Source organism: Rhipicephalus sanguineus, chromosome 2 (genome assembly GCF_013339695.2).
Source record: "Rhipicephalus sanguineus isolate Rsan-2018 chromosome 2, BIME_Rsan_1.4, whole genome shotgun sequence".
Lineage (NCBI taxonomy): Eukaryota > Metazoa > Arthropoda > Arachnida > Ixodida > Ixodidae > Rhipicephalus > Rhipicephalus sanguineus.
Genome location: NC_051177.1, coordinates 13,637,567 through 13,652,677, shown reverse-complemented (window position 1 = coordinate 13,652,677; position 15,111 = coordinate 13,637,567). Strand labels below are relative to the sequence as shown.

General features: G+C 45.2%; 2 protein-coding genes across 4 annotated transcripts in view; one reads left to right on the top strand and one right to left on the bottom strand.

Moving 5' to 3' along the window:
* LOC119382432 (CCR4-NOT transcription complex subunit 7) overlaps positions 1 to 4,269 on the bottom strand; it is a 125,929-nt gene extending 121,660 nt beyond the window's left edge. For both annotated transcript variants that reach the window (XR_007415051.1, XM_037650132.2), the window contains exon 1: positions 4,109 to 4,269. The gene's annotated coding sequence lies outside the window, so the exon portion shown is untranslated. The remainder of the gene's footprint in view (positions 1 to 4,108) is intronic.
* A 44-nt stretch (positions 4,270 to 4,313) lies between these two features.
* LOC119382431 (vacuolar protein sorting-associated protein 37A) overlaps positions 4,314 to 15,111 on the top strand; it is a 55,162-nt gene continuing 44,364 nt past the window's right edge. Inside the window, exons 1-5 of one of the 2 annotated variants that reach the window (XM_037650129.2) lie at positions 4,314 to 4,571; positions 4,920 to 4,994; positions 5,067 to 5,181; positions 10,001 to 10,089; positions 12,416 to 12,476. In XM_037650129.2, coding sequence (XP_037506057.1) covers positions 4,465 to 4,571; positions 4,920 to 4,994; positions 5,067 to 5,181; positions 10,001 to 10,089; positions 12,416 to 12,476 — 447 coding nt within the window. In that variant the 5' untranslated portion in view covers positions 4,314 to 4,464. Of the gene's footprint in view, positions 4,572 to 4,756; positions 4,825 to 4,919; positions 4,995 to 5,066; positions 5,182 to 10,000; positions 10,090 to 12,415; positions 12,477 to 15,111 lie in introns of those variants that run through there. The other variant, XM_037650130.2, reaches the window with a different exon arrangement.

The window sequence follows — 15,111 nt, the reverse complement described above, 5'->3', positions numbered from 1 at the left end:
TATGGCAAGTACTTGCACGAGACATGTTGGTTACAAGATGAGAAGATTAATACCCTGTCACACGAGCACACAGTAGCTCGTAAGCAACCTATTCCTAAGTTAAAAGACTTTTTAGTGAAGAGGTGTTGAGCAGCAGTTACATAGCATAGAAAATCGCATTTTAGTGCTTTGTCCCAGACACGCTGCTGAAAGCATGGCGCTAACATTCGAAACAAGATCAGCGAAAATAAACTGATGCATCTCAAGATGCAACATAAAAACTGATTAACAATTTTCAATCAGATTTAACAACATCAGATAAAGAAACAGCTCGATTACACCTTCTGCAAGGAATGAGGTTCACTTTTTAAAACGAGCCTATGCAGCAAAAAAATACGCATTTGCCTATATTTTTTTACTAAATGAAAATTGCCGAGACCAAGTGGTTTCCAAGCTACTCCTTTTTGGCCTTAAAAGAAATCGACAAGCTAGGGTCCAGAGAAGACCACCTCTGAGAAAAAAGTGAGTATGCTACCCGTTGTGTGTCATTCTGTGGGGGAAACTCAAACTGGAGCTGTGAATGTCATTAGGTTCAAATGTAATACAGTGCATTCGATCCCCAATGGTGCTACGCAGGAAAAAAGTAATCTCATTCATTCACGGTAGTAATGTCGATAATTCAGACAAAAAATTGCCAGAAAAATGGAGGAAGGTAAATGTAGAGTGGTAGAAAAGTGAAGTTATTTATTTTAAAAGACGTGCAAAGTCGTTTCACTAAATAAACACTGATAAATTTATATCGCACAATATATGGCCACCATAAGCCAACACGACGCCTAGCCAGTAGCCACAGGCGATAGAATGAACACAAGCAACATGGCAGTGCCGCTGAACGACGACGCTAAGCTAGAGCAAGTAAAGCACTTAGCAGCTTTGCGCTTGGCGTTGCCAGAAAAGCGCATAAGACAGTCGAAGAGACCTGATCGTCAGATAGAAGAATCGAGACGCAGCCTGTTAAGTATGCACGTGAAACAAGGCGGAGTGCGTTCGCTTAAGGCATGCGTGGCGTGACGGGGAAAAAAAAAAAGAAAAGAAAACGTGCCACGTCTACTGAAGTTTTCTCCAACGCGAGAGGCACCCGTGGCAGTTTGCGGTGCGACAGCACACACACAGAAGCCCAGAACGTTCTGCATTTGTTCGCTTTCAAAACGCGGTCTCACATGTGTCCATGCGGGAAAACAGCTTGCAACGGAACTCCGCAAAATTGTCTTCCCATAGCCTTATGAGAGCAAATGTCTCCGCCAGGGTCCAGTGCGCTCGTGGAGCTGATGCCATCGCTGCAGATACAGGTGCACACAGGTGTCTGTTTACATCATGGCCGACAACGCCTGCGGCCAGACGCCATTGAGGTTGAGAGTAAAAAGATTTCGCAACAGCCTTGCGTACACCTTTTCTCGTTAAAATGGCAGGTGCCCTAAAAAAAGCAACATTAATCGCGTGTTTGCATGAATGCGTGTCAAATTGGGAATGCTGAATGCCACATTTTAGTAGTTTCTTGGGTAGAGAGTATACATTCGGTTCTACTGCGACGGCGCATGTGTTTTTCGAACTCATTCGATTTCTTAAAGGGGCCCTCTAACACTCTTCAACCCCCCACGTTTTACTTGTGGATTGCGTAGTCTGAAGTACGGACGAACTAGTGCAGCAAGAACGGCAGCGATGGCGGCACGCAGTACGAAGTTATTCAATTGACAAAATTCAAAATACAAGAAAAAAAGATGCCTACCCTCAACTCGATTTTCGCGGGGTCACGTGACCACATTTCACTCTCTGCTGTGACGTCGGATGGCGCTCCAATGAAATTGGCTGAAAGCTCTTACGTAGGGGAAGCTCGCACACCATTGTTGCTTCTCGTTTCCAACGTATTGTTGACGTCGTTGCCATAGTAACAAATGTGGTTCCTGAAACCTGGCTTGTCAGACATTGAACGGGCGCTACTGCTTCGAAGCGAGGCTGGCGAGGCTTTGTCTGCTGTTCCTTACAACGACATTCCATGTCATTCCCTCCTCTCATTCTGAGAAGGGAATTTGTGAAGCGGCATGGGCAGTTAAACACGGTCGCCCCTACGCGGGTTGTTCGGTGAGCAGCCCGAGGAATTACAAGTGTGCAGCGACAACAATTCAACGAAGAGGATTACTTACACCGTTTCAACAACAATCATGAGCCTACCGCACATGCGGAAAGAGGCAGCTCGTAAACGTACAGACGCAAAAAGAAGGAAGAGGGGCAAGCATTTCATATGGACATCCGACCGGCGCAGGCAAAAAAAAAACCAGAGGCGGAATGGCAACCAGCGCCTCTGTCGTACTTTGTGGTTGTAGTGATATTTTTTGTTGCGATGGCGGCTATTTGGAGTTCATTGAAAAAGCACAGAAAAGAAAAACGAAACACAATAGTAATCTCAACTTTAATGCAACGCCGTTATTACTTCTAACGTTACATTTATCCAATCATAGGCCAGCGCTCATCTTCGTCATTTCCGCCCGCAATAGTTCTGGCAAGCGCCACTACGCGCTGATGCGGTCAGCAGCGATGTAGCGACTTCAATGCGTGATTAAAATACTAATAATTTGATATCGGTGCTTAGACTTATGCTAAAATTATCCCCAGCCATCAGTCTACGCAACCCACAAGTAAAAAATGGGGGGTTGAATAGTGTTGGAGGGCCCCTTTAAGTCATTCGAATTTAATGACATTAAATATCGCTGTGTAGCAGCCACATGATGTCATTAGATGCGAATGTCATTCCATTCGAATGACATTAAAACGTCCAGTGTGACAGGGGTATAAGTCTTCCTGCTCAAAACACTCTTGCGTGCCCCTTGACAGGGGTATAAGTAATGTGCTCACATAATGTGAAATCACCTCGCGCGGGCAGGGTTGGTTGCACATTGTTGGAAGAAGCCTTGGGCCTGTACTGGACGCGAGATAGGTTGACTAATGACTCGCAAGAACCAAAGCTTTCAAATGAGAGATGTGCAACAAGTGGCACAAAATTACTTTCTTTGTAGGCTCTCGATACTTTAGGCCAAACATTCCTTTTAAGATTATGTTCAGCTTGCCCAGCACCTGCGCAAATTATGTTATATCATAATTCATATTTTTTGCAAGAGGTTAAAGTTAAAGACAATGCTTTTTTCTTCGCTGAAATTCGTGTTAGCGCAAGCAGAGAAACAGCACAAATAAAGATCTCCAGCAACAGTGCCCAATATACACAACATTTTTACAGGGCTACACACACAGTAGCCGGCCAAAATCCCTAGAAACGACCTACAGCTTGTGATGCCGAAATCCACAGGTCACGTTTAAAACACAGCCTGCACACGAAGCTGTCAGTTACCAACGAGCGCAGGTAGTCCTCGTGCTGGAACGTCTGCTGACCGCGGAAAGCTGAACAGAATGCAACTACGATGCCATTATTTAACGGTGTCTTAAAATGAACCGGTGCTTTATCACACTGTTTGGATGGCAAGTTGCAAGGTAAGTAAAGCGTTTCGAGGGGAAATTCAATGGTGTATAGTATAGTACAGGTACTGTAGTTGCTAACACGTAAGGTACCGTACAATTTGTATGCAAGGCAGAACGGCCAGAAGCGCGCAGACTTCGCCCAGTAGAGGTGGCCTGTCGCGAACAAAGAACTACAACATTTTCACTTGGGTCTACCCCACTCGCCCCCGGGGTATCCCTTGCACTTACAGCCGGACGTAACTGCAGCAACACGTAAACGGCGCAAAGCCCTGCAGGAATCGAGGTGACGAGACGTAAACACCAAAGCGCTTGGTTCATTGCGCGAACGCTGTTTTAACCGTGCCCGGTGACAAATCTGGACCGATCGCCAAGGTGACGAAACGGTACCTGTAGCTTAACAGTTGGGCCCGGAAAATGGCCCTCCCTCGCACTACCGCACTGGAAGAACGTGCACTGGGGCATAAATACGAGGCTCAAATATCGAGCCTTCTCCAGCAAGCGCTAGGCCTAACTTCAAATGCGGACGCACATTCAATTCAGCGGGCGGCACACTGCGGCGTTATTGCGGAAAGAGCGAGGAGTGCACGCTTGCATTTCTTACCAAGAGTAGTTAATCCTTTCGAGCGCAAGAGTCACTGCAGTGCATCACTTGATTGGCAAAGCCACGCTGACGGATTTGCAGTACTTTCGAGCAAGTGCTGCTGCGCCGCTGCGCGCTCGAAGCTTTCAGGCTTTCATGCATGCGTGCATGCTGGGTAAAAAAGGAAAAGAAAAGAACACCCCGCGGATTGAGCACAGGAAGGTGCTACGTCACGGGCACGACGTGACGTTGTGATGTCAAGTATAAGCAGGTATAAGCGTTCTGTGATGTCACCACGGCACTATCAGGATCACTTGACTCTGTTTCGCTAGGAAAAAAAAAAAAATTGTAGTTTGTGTTTGTGTGCTGCGGTAGTGATGTTTCAAGCTATCTTTGGCCGCCGGACTAATGATGTGAGCCAGCCATCACCGATACAACTTCAAAGACAGCGTCAAATCGCCTCCATCAGGTCTTCTTGTCCCAAGTGAGCAGTGGTTCTATTGTCGTTTTGCTCTGTAATAGCCGGTCACTGTTCCGTTTTCTCTGTCATGCACCGAAGCGCACGCCGTGCGATTTCGTTGTGAAAGTTTGTGCATTGCTTGCCTGGCGACTCTGCCGCAGCTTACTACGCTCCGACTAAGTAGCGATCGCCTATGAATGCATGGTAGTACGACGGTAGACGGAATGCGACTTTTCTCTCACGTTGAAAATCATATACCTCTGGTTTCCTGCTTAAGGTAATCTCAGTTAAGGCAGACTCTTGAGTAATTGAAAGAGCTCGAAGAAGTGCTTCTTCTCGATAAACACTAAACGCATTTGACGTTTTGTGCAGTATCGTGGTTGTCGACGCCGACAAGGAGTTTCGGATCCCGTTCGTTGCTGAAGGACATTCCTTCAATCTGGAGATGTGAGTAAACAATTTCGCCGTATACCTCGCGTTCGCTAGGTGCACACGGTGATGGCTGTTGTTCCGTTTCAGACACCTGCCGAGTTCCTTTCCTCACGAATGCCCCGTTCTGAAAGTGACGCCGGCTGCTACTCATCCCATGCTGGATGATCAGTACCACGTTACGGGCGTGCCAGCGCTCACTGCGGTACGCGTCCTCTGTGAACGAGATGTATGGCTACCCGAAGGTCGTGGGTTTGATCCCGGTCGCATTTCGGTGGAGGCGAAATGCTAGACGCCCGTGTACTCTGCGGTGTCAGTGCACGCTAAAGAACACCAGATGGTCAATTTTTCCGGAGCCCTCCACATTGGCGTCCCTCATAATCATATCGTGGTTTTAGGACGTAAAACCCCAGATATTACTTTGTTAAAGTACTACAAGGTCCAACAAATCATGCACACAAATACTCTATTGGGAAGCTTTGTTAAGTGCATCAAAAATGTGTGGCTCAGAGCGACTAAAAAGTTTCGCCTATCAGGCAAAGAAAACATTCTCGTGTGCATTAGCAAAACAAATTCGCTGCTCCTGAGGCCATTATCAAGGGTAGAGATAATTGCAGTTGCGTTGATATAGCATGTAAGACGAATGCGAGGAAGGTGTTCTGATTTCAAGAAACAAATTGCCACTGCATGAGACTGCTCAGTGCACTGCTATGATCTAGGCCAGGCACATGCGTGGCTTGTTTTGTTGCTAATCACCGGTGGCTGCACTTCATCTGTGTTTCAAACTGCAATGTGGTGCTCGATAGGCGCGTGTCTCTGGCAGAACTGTCAGCTACACCATGAGACATGATGTCAACAACTCACCCACTTAAATGACAAAGATAGGCTTGAAATGTTCACCAGCCTGTCTGAGCCTGTCCACATAACCTCCATAGCTCATTGTCTCCATCCATCAGAAATATGTAATGAGTCTATCGGTTGCAGAGTGCAACATTTCATAGTAACGTGTTATCAAGCTTCAGAGAGGATAAAGAAATGTTTGACAGAGCACAGCATTTGTACAGACCTTGATACTTAAAAACTAAAATTTTAATTACACAGGTCAGTTTCTGGAACAACTGCATTGACAGTGTAACAGCAAAGTTTGGGTCTAAACATGCATGCGTGTGTGCCTAAGGATAAGTGCTGAAGAGTTATGTGGCCTTGAATATAAAAACAACCTGAAACTGCAAACTGATTTATTCAGCAGCAATGCTTGAATGCCTTGTGTTATTTTCTATCTGTTCTGTTGAAGACAGATTAAATGACTGTTGTCACAGTTAAGCTTTCCTGACTCCCCTAATTACTGGAGTGATTTGTGGCATTTGCAGTGGTCGGTGTCTGAATCTGGCCAGTGTATGCTCAGATTTCTTGCTTTTTAGCTATCATGACTGGGCCAGATGAATTTGTTCTAACATATTTAGTATTGCACCTTAAATTTTTCACGTGCCTGTCAATAGCATTGCAGTCAAAATTTGAGGGAAATGCAGTCCTATGACCTTTAAAAGAATAAATGGGTATAAGTTGAGCATCAGCACATGCTGTTCGTTCCACTGCAGAAAGGTACAGCAGTCTGTAAAGGTAAACATGTTTCATACAGCCTTAGCTGCAGCTTGTGATCATGTAGCACTGGGTTCAGGTGACCTAGCCTGCACATCTCGGAGAACTGCGTCTTAAGTCTATAAGCACATGCTTCACACTCAGCTTGGGATTGCACTTCTCAAAGAGATACGCTTTTAAATGAGGCATCACTCTTCTTGCTTCATTCCCACTTGAATGTGCAGTGCTCAAGTGGTGGCTTGTCATTATTTTGCGCTGTTTTGTTCACTGAGCAAGAAAAATGTAGGAATATCATAAGAAAACTCTAAAGCATTAAGCAAGAATAGAGCACTGACTAATTTCCGAGTGCTTTATTTGCTGAAGTGGCACATCATGAGGGTAACATAAAGAGAAAAAAAGTAGGATATAGTGCAGTCGTTTTGACGATTGGAAAAGAGCTTGTCAGAATGTAACAAAACTTGTGTGCAGGCTATTCATGGTATCTTGTAATTATATTGGGCTGTTAACCCTCTGCTGTTGCACTAACTGAGCCTGCCCATCTCTTTTCTACCACCTACAAGATAAGCTATCCTCGCTTGCCACTCCTAAGTTCCTGTTCAATCGCACACTGCATGGTTCTCAGCTTCGTTTCCTTCTTATTCTTGAATTTTCAGGCTCTGGCAGATTGTAATCATTGTTTACCTGTTGCTATAGGAACAGCTATAATTTGCCAGTCGTGATCTCAAGTCAATCCGTATTCTGGAGTGAATATCCTCTGCATGTGTAGACTCCATGTTAGGTGTTGACCTACTTATACATACTGTCCCACAGATTATAGGAGGCCAGATATACTCCCACATTACCTTGTTGTTTTTTTCGCTTTCAACCCTAACTTCACACTTTCTCAGTTTACGTCTTCAGTCATTTCAAATTACTATTTGCCATCGTTATTGCTGAATGTCACCTTCCCTCTGAGATGTTCTCCATTTCTTTCTGCACCAATATCTATTATTCCTCAAGCCAATGCCATAGTTGTTGACCGCTTCTTCTCCCCGTTTTCTTCCTACTTTCACATTAGAGTCACCCACGACCATAGGTCGGCAAACTCGCTCTTGAGTTAACTCACTCGGGCTCAGATCGGGCTGTGAGTCTGAGTCTGAGTGAGTCTGGATTAGTATTATTTGAGTGGAGTTTGAGTCCGAGTGAGTACAACTGAAAAAAATTATATTTTTTCAGAGCAAGTTATATTTCTTGAGTGAGCTCCAATTTTTTTTTTGCCGACCTATGCCTGTGACTGTGGTGCACTGGGGCCGTATTCTGAGATTATCATGAAAGGCGACACTTTCGATTTTCGTGACATATATTCAATAATTGAATCAACTGCTTGCCTGTGACGTCATTGTTGCACTGGCCGTTGGTGATTTCGAACGCCTCACAACACAAGGGTGAGCGCACTGTAGGAAACCCTGGTGTAGCGTGTGTACCATCTTCTACACAGTCGCTAGGCTTGGCTCTGACTACTCGAAATAGAAGAGGTGTTGAAAGTGCTTTCAGTGTTTCTTGTGTAATTGTTTAAAGCGCCATATAAATTTTAAAGTTATCAACGCTTGTGTGAAATGTATTTTTGTTGAGAGTTGAAAACGGCATACTCCGAGAGTTCAGCTTTGGTGTGCCACCGCTGTGACATCATTTCAACATCTTGCCATTGCACGATAAACCATGTGAGCAACACACAGTTCATGCTGCTGGCATGTTCATACCACAAAAAAAAAAAAGAACACTCGCTCACAAAGCAACGATTACTGAAAGCACATCACGGTAATTCTTGCTGAAAGCTCCAGTGTAACAAATGCTGTGCAAATTCACCAAGGAACTGTACTAGAAACTACTGTCTATGTCACTGAAATGCCATACTTTACCACCAACCGACACTAGAAGGGTATGTTCGTTTATTCCAGGCGTGTCAAAAGCACAATATGGTGCCGTGACTCAAAATTGATGTCTCCAGAAATACTAGATGGCACCATCAATTTTCCAGTTTTGCTTACTATATTCCATCACTGAAGTTCCCTTCAGCACTGTTAAGGCTACAGGGTCCCTTAGCCAATAGGAAGGGCGATTAGCCCCTCCACATGTATTCATCCGCGTCGCGTCGTCTGCTCAGTGTCTCCCTGGTGTCTGCTCGCACGCGTAGGGCGAGTAAAGCGAACAGACGGCATCGCTAAAAAATGAATAGCTGCACCCACCGCAGCTGGTGCGCTCCGCTTCGAATTTATCGACTCGTCGTCGTGCGCTGTGTGACCTGTAAGTTACGAACTGATGCTTGTATTTGCTTCAGATGAATGTGCTGATGCTTCGACGGCAATGTAGATTATATTGTGCTGATTTCATGAACCATCATCAAATTCTCGGGGCGTTAGGCTTAGCAGGTTTGGCTAAACAAACAGCTGATCTTGCAAACAACGACAGAATGTGCCTCATGCTTTTTCCTCTCTGTGAGATGGCACAGAGCGATGGCTCATTTCACCATTTATTTGCTGCTTCCAGCACAGTGGGCATACAGCAAGCGCAAGTTCGGGTCGAAGCGGGCAGTCGCGTCTGCATGGGCGCTGCCATGTTGATTTGTAACTGCAGTTACCAGCGGTTACTGATGCAGCAATTAAAGGCACACGACATTAATGCGAATAAGAATAAACATATCACGCATCGATGTAACGTAACATGTCAAACAAGTGTAAATGTCTCAACCCTGCCAATTGTAAGGCAATTATATCTGGAACTATGTTTTGCTGCGCAAGTGGGTGGCTTGTTTACACCTCGTAGCCTTGGTGGTGCTGAACGGTAGTGGCGAGATGGAGTATAGTCAATTGTCGCACAGCAAATATGACACTTTGCCAATATCGTCCTTGAAGATCATCTCCGAGTACGAGCCCTGGCTCACACCTTCACATTGCTAATTGAGCATCCTCGTAGATCTGATTTATTCCTTGTTACCTTTGCTGGTTACGTATCACTGGCTATGTAAGCTGCCCCCTCAATGTTGCACAGCCATATCATTGCAGGTGTTCACCTAAACAACATTTTTTAATGCGTGATAATCCTCACAAGTTCCAGTTAATGTGGCAGGGAGTACAAGAAAGGGAGACGTACATTCATCACAAAGCACTTATCGAAAAATTCCTTTGAAAATGTGCATTGGTTAACAATATGAAATGCCAAAAAATTAACGTTGCGTGAGCAGCCATTTCGCTAAATCCCTATTTCCTAGACCGGATGCTCGCAGTCTTGTATGTGGATTGTTATGCTGGAAGTACTTATCGAAATCATTCGTTATAACAAATTGGTGAATACACCTAAAAAAAGCTTTCGATGCCCAAATCCACCGTAATTGCACCATTGTCACTAAGCAAGCCGTACACCCTCATATGTGCACTTTTTTTTTTCAGTTTTCCATGCACACAGACCTTGGAAGAATAATACAAGGTATTCTGATGGAGTTTCAGAACCACCCGCCTAAGCTCAGCACAGCTGCTAGGTGATTGTTTTTCTTTCTGTACTTACTGTATGGTATTCATGTGGCACATCTCACATGCAGCCATTGCATTGTGACGTCCACCAATCACTGTTGGAAGCAACAGCTTTTAGACTGCCCAGCTGTCAAGTTTACTGTATGCCCTTAAGCTATGTACAGAAAGCTCATTTTTCTCAAGTTTTGTTGCTGAGCACCTGGCTGTGCAGGAATGTCGTTCGTCTTCTACCTCACTTCTAGAAAACAAAAAAAAAAGCGGAAACAATTGAGTTTTCATTAATACACAATCACACGAAGCTAAGGAAAGCATGGAGTGTGTTGTTTGTAGATTTCTATTGAGTATAGTAATTATGGGAAGGGAAATTGGATGAAAAAAAAAGAAAGACATACGCCGTGTGGTGCACTCTCACTCTCATTTGCATTATGGTAATGATTTTCGTGGTTCCATAACCCCGCCACTCCAAGCCGTGGAGGTGGCTGACTTCGTGTTCTATTGGAAGGCATCAAATCTGCTAGAGTCGAAGCCCTGGCTATAATAACATGCTGCGATGACTGGCAGTATGAAGAGTGTTTACTTGAAATATTAAAATTAAAGGGACCCTGGAACACTTTTTTAGCATGGTCAGAAAACTCTGCCGACCGGTGGTCGAGGCTCCCGAGAAGACGCGAGCCAAACATTATAGCGCAGCACGTGGCCTGCGATTTACAATAAATTCACAGAGTCACCTAAAAAGCGCTTCCTCTTCTCTCGACAAAAAATGATGCCTACGGCGTCACAGGCAGGGTTCTACGCCATTGGCCGATTTGAACATGGCACGCTCGATAGTTATTGCGGCCGCCCAAGGTGCCGCCACTCGGCCGCGCGCGTGCGCATTGAAAGTACGTCATGCATTCGAAAAAAGAAAAGAAAATGTGCTCAAGGTCAGGAGGTGCGCGGACCATCTCCCTTTGCTTAGCTTCCAGCGCTTTCGTCGGGGCGAGAGAAGAGGGAAAGCAATTACAGCGTGCGACAAATCTTTGTAACTCCGCTCGTACTGGACGGATTCTGAAAATTTTTGCGCCGGTCGATTCGTGAGGCAATAAGTTCCTTTAGTGAAGCCATTCCATGGCTACTTGGAAAAGTGTTGCAGGGCCCCTTTAAACAATGCTTATGGCTAGTGAGTGGAATTCCTCCATCTTGGGGAAAAAATATCACTGGATGTGACATTTCAGAAGCTACATTTCTTGCGGACTTAAGTAAAGTCTGCTATAAATGTGAAGATGCTAGAAATCATAAGTATTTATCTGGGCTGGAACAGTGCAATGTTTATATTAGTCCGTATATTCCAGATGTAATGGTGCTGCAATTTGGACCTAAAGGTTTCAAAGTGCAAAGCCAGCCATTTCTATCATTCTAGTATTGTGTTAAAGGGATCTAAAACGGTCTCTTGAAATTTTGTCAGTGTTAGGCTACAGCTTCATCAAATCATTTACATAAATTAAACGACGCACCTTGTATCTAGGCAGCTATGGGCAATTATATGACGTCAGTGCACTTGACGGAGACTAAGTGCATCACAGAGTGGTTAAGATCTGCTCCGACACTACCAGCCGCTCCCATTTTAGTCTGCTGTACGCCGATAATCGGCAGAAGCACCAAGAAGTATGCTGACAAACAAAAAGTATTTGAGAACGATCTTCGATAAGCGTAAACTTGGGCAGTGTGGTTGTGTATTCAGGGATGGAGTTGCAGCCTCAGACACGTGGCCTGGCGTTGATTGGATAGCGAGAGCCGTACGCTCATTACACCGACGAGCTGACGCGACTCTGCTCACCATTTGCCTTACACGATGTCGCAGCTTTGCAAGTGACGAATTACTAGATTTGCAGCACACAACACAGCTAAGGCAATTCATGGCGTCCAAGAAAGGAAATCACAAGATAAACACAGTCACACTGCTCACGTCAACACGGAGCACGTTGTAACACAGGCAGACGACGCTTGCTGTCCGCCGGAGGTTCAGGTAGGCTGGACATATCCGATCAGATTGGTCGCTGATGCTATGTGACATGGAACAATGCTACGTAGAATGGAAGCAGGAAATAGGAAACCCGTTCGGCTGAGCCACTGCGATCTGTAGCGATTCGCTTGTTTAGTGTTGTAACAAATTGCACACTTGACACTGCAAACTTAAATTGGTTTGCATATGATCCTTAGGACTTCCTTTACCAGCTCAATGTGTTTGTACACAATCGTCAAAACCATTTCAGGGTCCCTTTAACAACACCGCTTCTTAAAGCCAAGCTGTTGTGTTAGTGCTGTAGTGGCTGCAACCTGATTTCATATTTTCAGGACATTGCCCACACTGCTAACCTCGGGTTTTGGAGAGCCGAAAATTCCTCCTGCAACTTTGGTGAGACAAAATGGTCCTCTACATTTTGCTGTCAGATTGCTAGCCCTCGCACCACCCAGCAACAAGTAACATGGCAGGACAATCGACAAAGGCACTTCATTTGTCCTTGTCGAGCACTTTTACTTGTGTTCATTTTTGATCAGCTTACAGCGCAAGAAAAGACGAGGACGCAGACCAAGGATGTGACGACACGAGCGCCGTTTTCTTGCGCTGTAAGCTGATCAAAAATGAACTATAACCAACTAGCCCAGATTTCCTTTCTTTTACTTGTGTGTTGTGTGTTTTTTTTTAAAGCATGACAACATATGGTGACAGCATTCTTTAGTTGGCTGGCTGTTCCTTGTCACTTTTGTCTGTGTAATTTTTCATGGCTAAGTTTTTGGCTCTTGATCCTAGACATGTCGCCCCAGCTAGCCCAGTGGTTAACGCTTCTTTGGCTGGTTGAGTTGAGACTTCCAGTTTGCCACATCACAGACACCACAAAAATGGGGTTGTCCGCTCTTGGAATGAATACGACTCAGTGCGGCTGCACTCTGCAGAGCACCACTGCATCTGACGTGGCCATGCATCGAAGCAAAGTGGCGCCGAACGCACTGGCGCTCTGCAAAGTGCAACTGCACTGAGTCGTGTTCATTCCAGGTGCGGACAACCCTGTACCATTGCAGAATGCATCATTGGACAAAGGACACTTCAAGATGTAACTTTTGGGAATTGAGTAGTAAAGAAGAGAAATTCCTTTGAATCGTCTAACCCAAATACTGGAGCACTTCAAGTGCATTGAGTTTTGCTTTTACATTTACAGTTGCTTGGGCAGTTCTGGAACATTTGTCTATCAAAGAACACAATGCTAATAAAACACAGACAACAAAGGTAAAACAGGGCGAGCTCTGTGTGCCAACAATTAGTCTTAGTGTTGGCTAGCGCAGGGGTGCAACAGCTGCACTAATTGCACCAATTTAATTCGCAACTTTCACGGCCTATAGGTGGCGCGACTGTACATCCAACATGGCTGTCGTTGAGATTATCGGCCCGCTGCAGACGATTTAGGAACGTACATGTTTGGCGAAGAGTTCAGTTCTTTGCGCTTCGGCTGGACTCCGATTTATGTTTTAGTGAAAGCAGGGTTGCGGTGACATGTTATAATAAGTAAACGAATGTCGGGTACGTTATTGGAACCTCATTAGGAAGATAAATATGCGCACAACTGTAAATAAAGCAAACACACTAGTCGCGTTGCTTGCGGCGCTTAATCGCGCGTTGCAACCCTTGCTGTGCTGTTAGCACGATATGGTAGTAGGAGACTCAGTAAAGATGTCTCAGTAATATCAGACATTCTTGGAGACATGCTTTATCTCATTTTTGCTTGCATTGCATTCTGCCGCGTAGCTAGCTCAGCTCCCTTCAAAGCACGAAGTAAACGAAAAAAAAAAATGTGTTGCCCTTCGAGACCGAAGCACAAGAACCACTTGAGGCATGTACGATTATCGGAAATACGATTTTATTGCGCTTTCTTGGTAAAAAAGAGAAAAAAAAAACCAGCGGAATGCCACAATGGGTCGACAAGCAGCGAATGAAACCAGCGCAAGACGCAATTTTCACGTTTAAGAAGGGACATTTCTGTTATCATCCTACGCTTTCGGTGTTTATGCGAAGTGCAATAAGTAACATCGTGCGGGATAGAAACGAAAAAACAGCGCCATCAGCAAGTAATACAGAACAAAAAGAGCTGGAGATGTGAAGGTCACGGAGGCACTTCACAGCCACATCAGACGTGGAATGATGCAATGGACGCTTTGAAAGCGGACTTTTCATTATATTCTAGAGGCGGAACGCATTCCTTATCAGTTCTGGTACTGTCTGCACAGCGACTGTGTCGAGCGGAGGAACGAAGCGCGAGAAAGGTGATATGAGATAGTAGACATATACTCGGACACAAAATGGGATTCTGCATACATTCATGGGCCTTGGTTATTTACTTGCGAAGTTTAACCCGCTTAACCAGTCACGGCTTTTCGAGGCGCTAATCTGAAGGGGAGGCTTTTGCTTTGCCTCCCGCTGTACGCTGTGAGAACCGAGGCCCACAGTAAAATCAGTTGCCTTTTTCTTTTATTTTCCGTTCACATTGAGGAATCGAAAATGTCACGTATCGAGACCGTGCACACCGTCGCAAAACAACCCCAAACGAGACAAAACAAGTGGCAACATTCGCTGACTCAAGCGGGTCCAGCATTTCAATAATCTCAACAGAGCTTCCGGCGGCTACCGCTCGGCGGCGCCACGGTACCTGGAAGTTGCGAATACAATTCCTTATTTTTGTGCCAAGCTGAGCCAAAACCGTGAAATTTGTTGAAATTGCGCCACGCTGTGCCAAAATGCCTGACCAGCCTTAAAATTTTCTCAGTTGCGCAAATTTTAGCGAGAAATGGAGGCCGCGTTGGTCACCTGCAGTGCGGGCATCATCCAATACAGACGCGCAGACCCTAACCCCCCCCCCCCTGTGAAACAAAAGAAAAAAAGTCACAGTTTCACCGCAAGGACGAAGCAATGAATGTGATAGCAACAAATTGTGATTTTATACGAAGCGAGGCTGGCTTTGGTATCCGATCACGCGTAACTATACAAAACGTTGGTGTGA